Below are 16173 nucleotides of genomic sequence, written 5' to 3'. Positions count from 1 at the left end.
CGCTAATTAATGGATTTTTTCGTGAAATCCTGCTGAGTGTGTTAAATTTTGACTTTGAGGTATGTTTGTTGAACAAATAGCATTCAGCTCTCTTTTACAGCTAACATTCGATAGGAAATAGCTTCGCACAAAAATACAAGTCCCTTTTTTAATGACCTAAACTATACTATAACTATAAATTTACTAAACGAATCGAGCTAAAATAAAATAAATTTTAAGCTATTTTTATTTTCACTTCGATTAATTTTTGTAAAAAAATGCTTAGAAAAATACCTATTATTTGTTTAACATAATCAAATTTTAATTTGATCACCACGTGCAAAGCTGCGAAATGTATAAAATAAACGACGCTCACGCACAGACTTGAAAATAAAATGACTTTTAAAGAAAATCCCTAAAATATTTAATTTGTATATCAATCTCTTTTTGGAAGCGGGACCTGCTGTGCATAATCAATTTTTTGCGGCTGAGCTTGGCCAAGAATTGATACGGTAAAAGAAAATAGAAAAAACATAAGATACAAACCAATGCTTAAGCAAACAAATATTTGCATAAAAGTGAGAACAGAAAATTTTCTGTTTACACAGGCGCAAAAGACGATTAAAGAAGTACATAAGTACTACGTAGGAGGCAAGGATAAAGAAAAAAAACATAAAAATATGACTTATATACATATACAAATAACTATGCATATCTGTGCCGTTCAATTAAAGTAGCTTAAGTGACTTTATAAGGTTTGACTTTGATTAAAAAATAATCAGTTTTCTTTGAAGATTTTTATATTTTTATTAAGCTTCTATTAAAAAGGCATTTTGAACTACACCTATGACGGGTTAAACGTAAAAATGTGTTTGGGAACCCAACGAAATGTTTCTTTAAAAGAAAAGGGCATATCCCGACCCAAGCAACTTTAATTGAACAGCACAGATATATGCATAAACGAGTGTTTTATAATACCCTTGTGCACAAGTGCGCTCGTGTATAAAAATATCTGAAAGCATAAGCAGATATGGGGAGAGATCCTAAACACTTAATCACTTGCAATCAATGTAATCAAAAATGTCAACGTTGATATGTGGCAGTCACAGCACCACCGGCGTTTGAGAAAGAAATACAAAGAATTATTAACTTACAAACAAACAGATATGCTACAGTTGGATATGTGCGTTAACCTTTCATTTTCTCAATACGCATATTGGGTCATTTGAATAGTCTCTGCGTATTTTCAGCAATATTTTTGGTCTATTTCTGGATCACTTTAGGACTAATAAGGAAGCATACTAGGGCCATTTCAAGACTTTTTTAGATTGTTTCGCGACCTGTTCAGGGCTACTTCAGGATCGTTCCCGAGCTATTTCAGGATCACTTCGTGACTAGTTCGCGACAATTTGGGCTCCATTTCGGAACTAGTTTTGGGTCATTTGAAATTGGTTCCGGATTATTTTGGGGCTATTTTAGGTTTATTTCGAGACTTGTTCAAGTCTCTTTCAGGAATATTTCAGAACTAGTTTGGATCACTTTGGAACTAGTGGGAGACCATTTCGGAAACGTCGCAAGGCTTGTTCGGGATACTGGCGAAACATTTTCACAACTTTTTCAGACCATTTTAGGACTACTTCAGGACAATTTTGTTAACAGTACGGGAACATTTAGGAATAGTTCGATACAAGAGATTATGCAATAGGCCCGAACTATTGCCGATGTGGTTATGTAAGATTTGCGTACTGTTTCCGATAAAATGTATAAAATAAAATTAAATACATTTTTAATTTATAATCTAAACTATTTATGTATGAGACTGAATTTAACTAATGCTTTGCCAAGCCGTTCTCGCCTTTTTTCTTAATTTATCCAAAAATCTGCGGCGGACACTTTTCTTATGACCCGATATATTTCTTTATAACTTTTACCAGTCACGTTTGTTTTATATTTTTGCTCACTTAGAGGTTTTTATTATTATTTTTCTCTTTTCCGCTTTATCTTCATCGTATGCGGTTGTGTGTGCGCATCTGCGTTGTAGCACACGACACCGATTCCCGTTACCTAAGCGCTGAGGAACAAAGCCGCGAGCTAACGCGCAGCATTCGCCGTGAAGTCGTCAAACTCTCCGAGCAATGGAACAATCTAATTGATCGCTCTGACAATTGGAAGCATCGCCTGGATGAATATATGACGGTAAGTGAGATATACGTATTTATATTAAGTATTTTCTTACTTCATTTTTAGTAGACTACATCTTGGCAGCTTCTTAATAAATGAATGTGTAAGCTCTTCATATTTTTATCCGAAACCTAACTGTATGTACATACAAATATATGCACTTGCGTATGTGTGTGCTGGCCCTGCGAGACTACGTTCGACTGTCAATCATTTATATTAAAATTTTGCGTCGATGACAGGCTGAGCTTTTTAAATCTTCGTAGTTATGCGTGGAAGCTGCTGCTCTGGCTTTGCTTATGTTGTAGCTTCGCTTTTATTATTTTTCTTTTTTCTCACAACAACCAAGTGTCGCTGAGGCTCTACATGGCGTATGAGCAACATACTACCACTTAGTTGCTGGCTTTCAAAAAGTTCCACTGTCGCGCAATTTTACAAATTAACACATAATAAGTTTTGGTATGAGCGCGTATGAGGTGCTGCAAACTGGATTTTACTTCCCTCTTTCTTCATCCTTTTGTGCGATTCGGCTTTCATCAGTCCGTCAAGCGTCTTCTGTTGCTTCATTTTACATATTTACTTTGCTCTGCAGTCATTAATGTTGAGTGGAAATCCCGCAGCTGAATGAGCTGCCTGAATTATTAATTTTTTATGATTATGTTGCTTTTATGTAGGTGGCAAGCATTTGGTTACATTTTCGAAATATCTACATGCGTGCGTGTGTACAGTAGGGCAAATACTTTTCATCACTACAAATTATTAAAGCAATACCCAGCAGAAGTACTTAAAAATTTATGAATTGCGAAACATAATGGCTTGGAAAATTTTCAAAATGTTTTTAATGCGTGTAATTGGCTATAAGAATGAAAAAAAACAGCTGCATGTAAAGTAACAAAGTAATATTATTTTAGTATTCTATATGTAATTATTTTGAATCCCAGTAATATTTTTAATATAACGATTTATAAATATATATTTTCATTACATTAAATATGAAGCTGATACGTACGGGTATATCAAATATCCCAGAGAGCATATATGTACTTGTTAAATTATTTACGCTCTCAATAAGTTTTCAGAATTTGTCGCAGATCTGTCATTTGAGGACTAGTAACTAGACTAGACACTATCAGAGGCAAAATGAACTGCGTCCTGAAAGTCATTGACCAATAGGCAGCACCAGCGGGGCTTGATACACTTTAAAAGAAGAACCAAAGTCCTAGTGTGGAGACCACCCTTGGCTGGGTAGCATCGAGGCACCAGTTGAAGACCACACAAAGCACCTTTCAAACAGAAGTCTATGCCAACAGTCTGTGTGCTGAGATTAACCTTCCTCGGAAGTATCGAAGCGAGGGGTTCCTAATTTTAAGCGACTGTCAGGCGGCACTCACGGCTCTCCCATCCATCGAGATCAAATCTTCAGTGCTCCTGGAGTGTATTGAGAGACTCTGGTTTAGAATACTACTATGCTATGAGTTCCAGGGCACATGGGAGTCGAAAGGAAATGGGGAAGCAGATCAGTTAGCCAGACTGCCCGCTGCCTCGACCCCGATAGAACATTAGGCCTTCCTTTCAATAAATCCCACGGGACTTCGAAAATCCACAATCTTACTAGGAGGGTACAGTCTAAATCGTGTCAGAGTTTTTTGATGGGCCATTGTAGGTTAAGCGGTCAATTGTATGATTTAGGAATCTTGTCAGGTGACCTATTTCGCTTCTTTGGCGCAGCCAAGGGGACATCATTAACCCTCTTTCTGGAGTGTGTGGATATTTAACGCAAAAGGGAGAGGAGCACATTGCATCTATGGCCAGTAGATGAGCACATTCTTTCTCTACCCCAATATCTATTCTGAAATTTGTTGTGAAGAGTTCAGGGCACAATAGACCTATGGGTCGCAGTACCTCATTTATCTTACCTATATACCTGTGAGTTGTCTTGGACAGTCAGCTGCTGTGCAGGTGCAATATTAAGGAAAGGGTGAGGAAGTCCAGTAACGCCCTATATGCATGCAAAATAATGCCTGGTTCACTTGGGTGCTGTCACCTGGGGTGATGCTTTCAGACCAATACTACTCAATAGCGCTTTGATATGGAAAATAGTTGGATTGAGGAACGGAAGCTCTAGAAAAAATTATTAGACTTAACCTTGAAAAACCGTGCTGCTAAATTTACAGGTAGATTGATGTCCGTAAGGAAATTAATTTACAGAACCTCTGGGCAGAGCTCAATTACGGCAAGAAGCACAGACGGCACAGATAATATGGGACCTGACTTTATTTAGAAACGAAGGTTTCGCACAACGATTGAAGAGGATATATGGCGCAAGTTACTGAAACCTAACCGGAGCACCCTCAACGTTTTCACATGTGGCGCCATAATAGTAACGGAAGTGAGAACCGAAATATACTGCCGGGAATTGAACGGCAGGGGACAGTAAGGTTATTTAACCATTGCAGCATATTTCAAGCGTAACACCAACTCAAAAGTAAACTTATTTTTATGTAGACAGTCATTCAGGAATAAAGACAGTTTCGTCATATAGTGTATAATCTTAAAACGTCATTACAAGCCAGGAAGCCATTGAAAGGCTGGACGTAAGGAAAAGGCTACATATTCATTGCATACGCGGACACAAAAGAATAGAAGATAATAAATAGCAGCTGAGATTGCCAAAAACGCTACCAGTCTGACTGTCGAAAAAACCAACGTGCAGTTCAGAGCCAGATGAAAGGAGTTAACCTCCTGCAAAATTGTGAAAATTTTGTGGAAAGTAGTTTACATGACTCGTACTCAGCTCAGTGGATAGACCACTAGTTTTGTAAGACAGAGTTGACGGTTCCAATATCAGTGATCTCGGTGAAGAAGTCAACCATACAGTTATACTGGAATCTTAAATCTGATATTAATAGAGAGCTCTTTACAACGTACCACTCCACCAACCTTTCCGTGAAACTTTGATCCATCTATGCAGAATTTCGCCGTAGCCTTTCTGCAAATTCTCCTTCCCGTACAATCATCCCTAAAGGGATTTGAGAGGAAAATGAGCGAATTGTTGTCAGTTTAGTTTGAGATAAAGTCAAGAGCTACAAGGGTAATAGCGTGTCCAGATCCTGGGTCAAATAACCGTGCCATGCCTCCATGTCTGGTCTCTGTCTTTGCTGCAACAACCTTACCTGCAAATTCAACGAGAGCTATGTTAAGCATGACATTAGGTATCATTGTGTGAGTGTTGCTGAGGTAGTTTATAATTCCCCCCTCTAAAATCAGGCCAAATTACTTGACTGTATCATAAAGACCAAACCGAATGCCTCCGATTGAGAGTATAATTGCTTGAGGTATCATATCCATCTTAGTGATCATTTTACTATGATTATATGATATGAAATGCTCTAGACAAAGCTCTAAAACCTGGCCCGAAGGACTGGCATGGAAAACACTTTTCCAGGTAATCTATTTCGGCGCTTAATAGATTTTCTTAATCATTTTCTCACCCAAAAATTTATCAGAGATTATCACTTTTCTCTCAACAGCGGTTATCTCTCGTAGTTCAGGTTCTAAGTAGAGTTCACGTTGGCAGCACCAGGGCTGTATCAGTCTTGCTACAGCCTTAAAAGGGCAAACTTAACGATTACAGGATAGGTTTTCCTGAAACAAATTCATCTTAGAGTCTGGGCTGTCACCAGAATAATAGTTTCTCTTTGATATAATCACTTTTGGTGTTGGGAAGATGTCGTTAACTGAGATACCTTTCGGCAATGCCTAGACTGGTTGTATCCTACGAAACCCTACCTGAAGTAACCAATCCTGGTGCTGGAAAGGTTGTGTAATAATGGTCTTCTTGGTTCCGGCGTGACAAACTCTGGCAGGTGACAGCTATGTAATAATAAACTATCAGGACACTGGGTATTTGCTCCGAAACTAAACCAGAGGTTAGACTGGCTGTAGCATGCAAGAACTTATCAGAGATTTTAATTTCTGCAACTGGAAGATTCTCACGAAAAAAGTTATCTCGGACTGGAGCACTCAACACCTTGACTTGAGCAACTGATCCTGTTGCTTGCCAGCTATTCCTTACAATTAATTCCTAGTACTTACCCAGTATTACATTTTATGTTGAGGACTGTATGGTAATTCTGATTAGTATACAAATCGACAATTCATTACACGGAAGCTTTCCATAATAACTGGACAATGGCTGCTAAGGGCGTGCGTTACTTTTGCCTCTAGCGCCTCAATTCTGACCAGCGCCTGTAAAAAACTTAGACTTAAATATTTCTTGCCATGGAGTCTTCATCGGTTACATCGTTCTTCTCCATCACACTGTGGCTGGGAAGACAGCACGCAGTCAGTTTTCGAGGTACTTGCTGGCGAGAGTTGAAGAGTGTCTAAATGTTTATTGATGTGTGTAGTGGTGGTCACCTTAGTAAATACGATACTGATAATCTTTTTCAAGACTTAGTTTAGCACAGGCCGAGATTTCTATCACTCCAGCTATGGCAAATTCCAAAGGGAATCGCTAATATGAATTAAGGTACACTCACAACAAATTCATACTGGCATGAACCTTTCGACCTGGCTCTATAAACGAAAGCATATTTAAATTATATTTCCCCATTCCATGTTTCAAAATTTTTCAACTACTTGGAACACGTTAATTAAATAAATTTAAAAATCTAGAAAATTTTAAACTCAATTTTCAATTTCCCTAAATGTAGGCGAAGGGCGCATAATAAATGTGCTTACTCCCATGGATATATGTATATGTATACATATTAGGGTGGTCCAAAAATGCATGTGAATAGGATTGTTCTATAACGAAAAAAACATACCCCTATTTTTTAGTTTTGAAACCAAATAGTATATAGAGGTCGCTCAAAGCGCTCAAAGCTTTTCATGTATTTTATATGGGAAAAAAAATCGTTTCGTATAAACCGTATACAATTCTTTAAAATCAATATTTTTCGGTCGGAACTCGACTCTATTTCTCTGTAGGAGAATCCCAATAATAATACCCAATTGTTTATTTTACCATTTTTTCATAGTACCTATAATTTATAGGTCCGCCAAAAACTCCCAAAAACCCCAAAAAATGCAATGAAGGGACCAATAAAAAATCCATGGTATTAAAAACTAGTTAAATAAACAATTGAGTATTATTACTGAAAGTCTCGTGAAGAGAACCAGAATTTTCCGATTGAAAGATATTGATTTTCAAGAATTCTATAGCATTTCTACGAAAAGTTTTTTTTTACAATACAAAATACATACACGAAAAACTTTGAGCTCTTTGAGCGACGTCTAAACATTTTTCTGATTTTAAAATAAAAAATAAGGGTAAATTTTTTCGGTATAGAACAATCCTAAAATTCCGATTGTACATGTTTTGGACCACCCTAATACATATGTGTGTGTGCGTGTGCTAACCAATGTTGCTAAGCAAACTGATGCATACAAATTTTTCAGAAACACTGCAAAAATATGTTTATACCTGAATGTTGTGGTGACGGTGTGTAGCCGAATTTTCATCAGCGCAAACTTTTTAATGGAATTTATGCTGTACCCATATGAACATAGATTTTTAATATAACATAGGCGAGCTACAAAAAAGTTCAGCGGTTGAGTGTAAAACTTTTGCTATATGTATTAGTGCAATATGAAGCCGACAAGAGTGAGTTGCAGGCGCCAGGCAATTATAAAGGTTTTTTGCATTAATTCAGGAACTCAAAAAAAATAAGAAAACCTAAATTTTATTAACGATGAAATGCAGATTGTTGAACCCGAAATTTTAAACAAAAAAACAAAAAAAAAAACACAAATTCTAAAGCACCTGCACCACCTGTTGGTTGTTGGGCATGCATTTTAAATTAGCTGCTGCTGTGCTGTTGAAGGCACGCATATGCTCAGCTGTTACTTGTTTGTGGCTGGTTTATTTTATAAATATTTTTTTTATTATTTTGTTTTTTTTCTTTTTATTTCGCTGGAAAATAACTTTTTGCCATCTAATAATGCGATATGCAGCTGCGCTTCTTAAGAATTTTTACGTCTCGTACTGGTATTTTTCTCCTTAGCTTGGGAAGAGGGAAGATAAAAGTTTAGTAGTTGTTCCCCTGCCTCATTTCAATGTTCTTTAGTTAGCTGCATAAATCCGCAAGAAATAAAAGTGTAGTAAATAAATGAGCGAGATGCATTTGTCGTGCCACGTTTTGTGGTGAGTAGAGCGTTGAGATAGTCTGTGGTCATAAGTTAAACTAAATAAAGAAGGCGCATCTCCCTCCGAACAGTTGTTGATAGCAGCCGTGTAAAGTATCATGGGACAAAGAAAATTAAAGACTTTTACTTTATTGTCGACGTCGCACATTGTTTCGACTATATGGAGGCAGGTGGAAAAAAATCTTTAACCATTAAAAAGTGTTTTTTTTATCCATCGATTTCTATCACTACTAAATCTCTATTACATAGATATGCCTTTGAACGGGATTATTGTGAATTACTTGCAGTCATTCTGTAGGGAGCATTTTTTAGCTTTCAAATTATGACTGCCTTATAAAGAATGGATTTAGTAAAAAAACGAAAAAATGACGTAACTATTATTACTAAACATCTAAATTCTATGCAATGATCAACGGCACAATACGAAAATGTCGCTATTTCTCATAAAAGCATCACTGAAAAATCGGCCGTTTTTGAGTTATGCCAATTTTCACTATAAATATGAGACATGTACCTCCATTCAGAAGTAAGGGTTGTCCATTTCGATTTTCTGACAGAAAAATAAAGTTCTTTATCAACCTCATCCGCTATACAACTTAGAAACATAAATTTTAAGTTGTGTCGTTATTGAAGAAGGTCATCAGTATGTACATAAATATAAATAAAATTTAGTTTTACATTTATGCACGAATAGGTCTCCAATTTGTTAATTAACCAGCAAAACTTCCACTACTGCTGCGCACTACTCCTCAACTCCTAACCACAACATCAGCGGCCATGCTAAAGGCAATCTTGCACAAGCTTAATCCAGAGCAACTGCACACCACTATGCCAGCTTTACCAAGTTTACATGTTATGTAAGTAGGTTTTTGTGGTGAGTTTGAATGGTACATAAATTTATATATGTATGTATGTGTGTGTATTTGTAACTGCGGCTAAAGCACTTAAACTGTAACTCAGCCAACCAAGCAACGCTGACCAGCACTTAAAAGCTGACTCTCTACTACATATATACTCGCAGTGCTGTTCCTTATACACCTTACCTTTTGGTCTTTCATTACTTGACTTGCAGTCTTTTTGTAGCACTATAACTCCATTATAAACTGTCGTTGCCATTTCTGCTGGCCTATTAGATCATTCGGCATGACTTTCTGTACTGCTCTTCACCAATCTGCAATAAAACATAGTTCAACTACTACACTGTGCCCTTCCTTGCAATTTCTTTTATTGTGTTTTCCTTTTTCTATTTTTGTTTTGCTTTCTTTGTAGACCTCAAGTGTTGCAGTGTTTTTACAACTTTTGTGGCATTTTATTGCACAGTGCGGAGTGCTGCATACATATGTATGTATAACAAAGTTGCGACTACATAAATTGTTTGCGTTGTAAACTTGTGTTTGTCATTTCTGGACAAATGTTTGTAAATTTTCTAAATGTTTGTTAATTTGTTGAGAAATTCGTTACAAAGTTACAAAAGCACATATGTGTGTATGTAGTTATTCAATCTTCCTGGCTGGCTGGTGTGAGTGGCTGAGGAAAATATGTAATTGAATTGAGAAATCGCATTTGTATGGTAGTGACCCTGCAACTTTGATTTGAATGTAATTTTTCATAACCGAATGTTGAAAATGTTATTCAGGGTGAACATGTAAGTTTTTTCCTCAGTGTACTTACATTTTTAGCAAATGGAAGTAAAGATATCAATTTATCGTTATAAAAAAGCCAAATCATATTTCTCTATCCCTATTAACAGTCCTGATTAAACTAGACTTTTGAGTCACCCAGATATCCAAAATAAACTTGCACAACTTGCATTTAATTTGAGAGTAAAAATGCGATATGTGATAGCCCATTTATATCAAAAGCTTGAATGCCAGGCTTTCTCATAAAGCCTGCAGTCCCATTTGATAAGAATAATTAGTACCTTAGCTTGCAATGTCAGGTATACAGTAATAGTTCTTACATCCTCCCAGCTGAGATTAAGCAATCGTTCAGAGACTTCGTAGGAGCGTATTATAAATCTCTTTATTGAATTCACTCTCAGACATACACCAATTGGTGGGAACCTAAGAGTGCTCCCATCTTTTAAGCAACTATGTCGCATACTCATCGGAACACCCTATCTTACTTCAAAATGTATTGAGAATATGCTGATATAGGGCGTTTTTGAATCGACAGCTGAGATAGGGAATTTTTGAAACGAGTTCTGAAATAGGGCGTTCTTGAAAAGTTTTTTGAGATAGATCGTTTTCGAACTGGCTGCCGAGATGGGTCGATCTTCCACTCAGCCATCGATATATTCTAGAAATTTTGCATCCGGTGAGAACTCAATATCCGTGCAGCCCAATTAAGCCTGACCTTCATTTCTCTGGCAAATGGGATGATGTCGGAATATATTGAGTTTATTGAGAGGCCTTTTTTAGCGACCTATGCTTCAATTATATTCAGGATTTCTTACTGTTTGAAGCACATGGCCATCTCCTGTCAGCCTAACACATGCGTTGCGTAATCAGCCCCAAATCTGGCAGTGTTGCGGGCATGTAGCTAGATAATGCGTGTTGTTAGGGGCGTCTGATATTTTTTTATAGATTTATGCTGCAGCAATCTTTTAAAATTCACTTTTTACATGAACTTCTTTTGGAATTATTTCGAAGACAATTCAGTCTTGGGCCTACATAATAGGCATCTACGTATAGGTCTGTATGCATGGACTCTTAATTTGCCAGAAAGCAATAGCTAATACGATGGTAAAATTGGTATTTAAACTGTAGAGAAATCTCTTCGGAATTGGTTACGGGCGAACTTGAGAGAAAAGCAATGTTCATGTCTGCAGTGAATGCCTCTCACTCTTCGAGAATTGTGGTGTCTTCTTACAAATTATTCTTCTTAGGAAGTGCAAATTAAAGTTGGTCAGCAGAAACCAGTTGTAGAGCGGTTCAACAATTCTAGTCTAATTTCGATAAGAAAAGACACGACTAAATTATTTTTCTATAACGGCCTCTGATTCGGAATTTGGTCGATCAGTATGTAATTGGGCATTATCTAGAGGTAAGGTATGCTGGTAGAATTTTCCGACTAACGATTTATGTCGCAATTGGCGCCATGAGGAATGAATCGAAAGTATTGAAGGCTCTAGCTCTGTTTCTGCCCAGTAGCCTTACAGGGCAATTCTGGCTAAGATAGTTCCAAATCCTGAAAGGCAGTAGGCAAGATATTTTGAAAGATTTTATTTATTCTGGCACAAAAGTCTTACAAAAAAAAAGTGAAAATGGATATGTATGTATATCATTTTGCTCGAGCTTTTGTTATAAAAAGAAAAATTATTGTTTACTTAATTTAATTTAATTTTTAGAAATTTGGTTTCTGTATGTTTTTATTTATTTCTTTTCTTTTTTAATTTAATTTTCTAAGTTTAAGATTGTATTGTTTTAGAAAGATAAATATTTATTTAATTTTGTTTGAAGATTTTATTTTTTTTTTTCAAAGAAAACTATCTTTTTAATTTTTTATTTAGAAACATTTATATTTTTTGGTTCCTTCTTAATTTATTTTTTGTTTTTTTTTTATATTTTTATTTAATTGTCTTTAAATTTTTAGCTTTTGTTGTTTTGAAGGGAAAAACCTTTTTATTAAATTTTTACCTATTTATTGGTTTTGTTTCTCTCAAATATTCTATATCGAAATACTTATAACAGTTATTTGAAAACAATTGTCTCTGCAGGTTTTGATTGCGGCTGCATTGGCTTACCAGCAAACTCGTTAACAAATAAGCAAATATTCCATTTCATACAGTTTAAGTATAACTTGCTTTTCAATTGGTTTCATTTACAAAATCACCTGACCTCTCCACCAAATGCCAACTTAAATGCTTTAACTCAGAGATTGTGTATTTTACGCTACGTTACATTTAATTTGATTACAAACTTTTGCCTACTTTCAGGCGCTTAAACCGAAGCTATGCTAACTGCTTATCTGTTTGCTTCGGTATGACAACTTCTCCAACATTTGCAACACAATATTATCGCCATCTCGGTACTTGTCCTTTCTCTGTGCTTAGTTTTTAGTTTTGTCCTTCGGCCAACATTTTCATTACCGCATAGTTTTGAGTTTTCAATTAACGCAGTCATTATATGTCTTATCTGTTTTCTGCATTCTCTAGCCCCTCAACGCTCCTCTTCATCTGTTCTCTGCTTTAATTGTTCTAAAATGTTTTAGCGTACTTGCTATTGTTTGGATTCGCATTTACTATTTTGATATCTTATCCAACTCTGCGCTCTAGCACAACTGCTTACATTTGTACGTCGCTGTTTCAGCTCAGCCGCTTGCGCCTTTTTTCGTTTTGTGTTGTTTTCAGAGTTTTCGTTTATTGCTTTGTCCTCTCGCCGTGTTAATGTGACTGGTAAATGTTATTGTCATCACAGTTTTCACTGCCAGTATTGTGACAGTAGTCGGTGTAAAGAGTTTTGCAATCTGAAAAAATTTAGTAAATCGGATATTAGTTTGCGAGCTGTATATAATATACAAATAATATGAAGCCCTATTTTTTTCCTCCTGTAATACCTTTAAAATAAATGGGGCGAATGCCTAACACTAAACTAATGCGGACTATACACCCAAAATACAATGAGGTTACTCATGAACGAGATATTGCCTATTATATGAGCAAATCTCACGAGCTCTTATATTATTAGACAAAAATGCATTATCTTCAGTTTTGTAGAAAGAACAAGATGGCAACACGAAATTGTGTTTAAATAAAAATTTTAAAGAGACATACTAAAAAACTAAAAATAACCACATACCTGTGGTTGAGTATATAATGTATACGCCCCGTAGCTCCACACACAGTCAGCTAAAACGTTTACTCCCACGCCTTATCTTAAATCCGCCAAATGGCTGTGAGTTTTACGAAGTGTGGAATCAAAATGGCAAACTTGCTAATTGCTTGTCACCAGGGTGACAATCCACTTAAACCAAGTAAGCATTTATCTGAACCACTATTAAAGTGTCAATGTTTCTATTTACACAAGATTGTAACTGTCGGCTTGTCGGCTTATAAACTAATTTTATACATAAATTTGTATTATTTTTTGAAGGGTATTGTTTTTGTTACTTTCTTGTTAAAATACATGTGTTATATATTTTTGTACCAACAAAATATTGCGAAAATGTTTTTAGTTCCTTATAGCGCATACTTCTCAATTTTTTGTGCATATTATATGCGCATGTTTTTCAAATGCCGAGCCCTAGTTATAAATATTTCGCCGGAGCTGTGCCATCTGTTGCTCAAAAGTCGAAATACACACACATACTTTTTGGCTCCTTCTCTCACTTCCGGCGCATGCACGTGTTTGTAAAATGACGATGAAGTGATTTTGTATGAAAAATGATTTCCGCCTATATAATGGAATCAAATAAACATACCAAGGAGATATCAAACAATACTTACCATGTACCAAACGTAAGAAAAAACTTGAATATTTTGTAAAAGAAAATGAAAACAAAATCATTCGAGCGGTCTTCGAGTACTTTGGTAATAAAAAAATGCTAATTTTTCAGCAATTATTTGCTGTAAAATGCAATTATTTTTGTAAATTTATATAAAGTTTGTACACAGTAATACATCTAGAACTTACGTTCCGAAAAATCTAAGTTTCTGGAGCCCAAAATAAGCCAATATTTACCATTGTTTCTACGGCAGCAAAGTGGTTTGTCCTCAAGTGAGCTATTTCACATCGAAAAGGATCGGTAACTCCATATGGTATATCAATGCGCCTATCACATGGAAAGAAGAGAGCTTCGTTCCTATACATTGCTCCAGGTTCTAGATCATCAAAAGCACCACAATTCAAAAGTATTGAGAAGTGTGCGCTCCATATCTCAAGTATACGCTGGACGTCTTTTACCAGATTTACATCTTCTTGCAGAATAAGGCCGGATCTAAAAACCATTTTGTTCTTGCCTTATACACTCCCATGCATTTGAATAGGAACAATGTTCTCTCGATTTTTTTTTTTTTGGTATTTTACTTTCAGTTAAGATTCAAACTGTCGTAAAATTTTCCTGGAAACTTCAGACTTTTCTGAGTATGAGGGTTTTTTCGAATATGCAATTTTGTAGCCCATTCAATTTCAGTGCAATAAGGTGCAAGTTTGGAGTATCTGAAAGTTTCCGTTAATTTTTGAAAACTTGTTACTGACACTCTTCCACAACATTTTAACGCATGTAATTTTTAGTTACTTGAAATTTGCACTTTGCTATACTATAAGTAATTTTGTTTTTTGCTTAACACAACCAACTTCAATTCTCATGTAAAAATTTAGAAGTACCGTTAATTTCTCCATGATCCAACAATCGGATCGAAACCAAATCGGTATGGGAAAGTAATATTAGTATGGGAGAATTATAGAAATCGGTGGATGTGGTCCATAGTTATGCGGTAACATACATAAAAAAAATATTCCAACTCTTTTTTTTTGGAGTCTGTTCAAAATTTAAAAAAAGTTTTATAGATTTTTTGGTTTACTTTTTACAAACTTCGAATCTTGCATTTATTTACATACATTGTTTTTGTTAGAGCATGAACTTTGTTACTAGCTTTTTTAATATATCACCTGCGTGTAATGAAATCATGCAGTCAACCAACCTCCCAATGATCCACAAATATTTTGCAAGATAGGTGGCGCAGAAGTCGAGATAACTATTCGGAAAATCAGTATCTATGGTGCCATTTGTTTGATATTTAGAACATGCTGCATTACTTAGATGGCAAGAAATACATCAACAAAAGATTTGCCTTTAGGTGATACGGGTCTCGATTTTATTTTCTTTTTTCCTCTCCACTAAAAAAAGCTTGTCTTAAACAAAATTTTTAATTACTTGTTTTAATTGAAAAATATGAAGAATGAATAAATTTTAAGTAACAGAAAAAATAAGCGAAAATTCTTTGCCCCATTCAAGTGCATGGGAGTGTGTTTTGATAGAATTTTCGAGCCGCATCCCTGCTTGGCAGCATCTCCAGCTCGTTTCTTCGCGCCCTCTGCCTCTATTTCCCTCCTCTTCAAAATACGCATCTCTACCCTCCTTTTTTCCGGTATCGCTAAACTGTCGCACATGTCGCCATTGGCTGCAGGGTAGGTTGCTGTAATGTGTATTTCTCTGCAGCAGTTGCGTGACAATCTGTTTCTGCGTGGTTGATAATAACTAGCGCCTCCTCCTTAGCGGTTCGAAGTGTTTGGGAATTGGAATCCCACTGCTAGTTTATGTCCAGGCGATAAAGAGTTGCTTCATCAACCAAAATTAAGTGTCAATTGCGAAACTTTACGGCTATGCGTTGCGACTGCAGCTTTTCCACATCTAACTTTCGTCGCGTTTTTTTAGGGTGCATGCGGAACACGGCTGCTACAAGGTAGTGGATCCGAGTCGATGTTCGCTTCAGGTATGGAGCGCACGTCCAAAATGTTCGAAGCGTATCTCCCATCACAACATGATCAACTAGGTTCTTCGTTCTTTGATCAGAGCACAGCCAAGTGCCTTTGTGGGTGAATCGATGCTGATGTCTGGTACTATTAATCACCCGTGTTCCGTGCCGCGCCGAAGTCGATCAGCCTCTCTCCGTTGTCGGAGGTGTTGTCATGAAGGCTGACTTTGACGACTGTTGGACCAAATATGCCTTCTTTTCACATCGTTGCGTTAAAGCCGCCTATCACATATTTAGCATCGCGGCTGGGGCGGAGCTCATAGGTTCTGCTAGATGCTAATGAAATGCTCCTTGCTTTCATTGCTCTGCTCTTCCACGAAAATTACTAA

General features: G+C 36.4%; 1 protein-coding gene across 1 annotated transcript in view; it reads left to right on the top strand.

Moving 5' to 3' along the window:
- The window catches only part of LOC118745587 (dystrophin, isoforms A/C/F/G/H), a gene marked incomplete at its 5' end in the record, with an annotated part of 547153 nt that extends 531244 nt beyond the window's left edge, over window positions 1–15909 (top strand). The window contains 2 exon segments of the mRNA XM_036479124.1: window positions 2021–2175; window positions 15745–15909. Of these exon segments, the coding sequence (XP_036335017.1) occupies window positions 2021–2175; window positions 15745–15909 (320 nt within the window).
- Window positions 15910–16173: the final 264 nt, after the last annotated feature.

This window comes from Rhagoletis pomonella, unplaced genomic scaffold (genome assembly GCF_013731165.1).
Source record: "Rhagoletis pomonella isolate Grant_MI unplaced genomic scaffold, Rhpom_1.0 Rhpom_scaffold_00001, whole genome shotgun sequence".
Taxonomy (NCBI): Eukaryota; Metazoa; Arthropoda; class Insecta; order Diptera; family Tephritidae; genus Rhagoletis; species Rhagoletis pomonella.
Note: the sequence above shows the minus strand (reverse complement) of the source record. Positions and strands in the feature narration are given on the sequence as shown.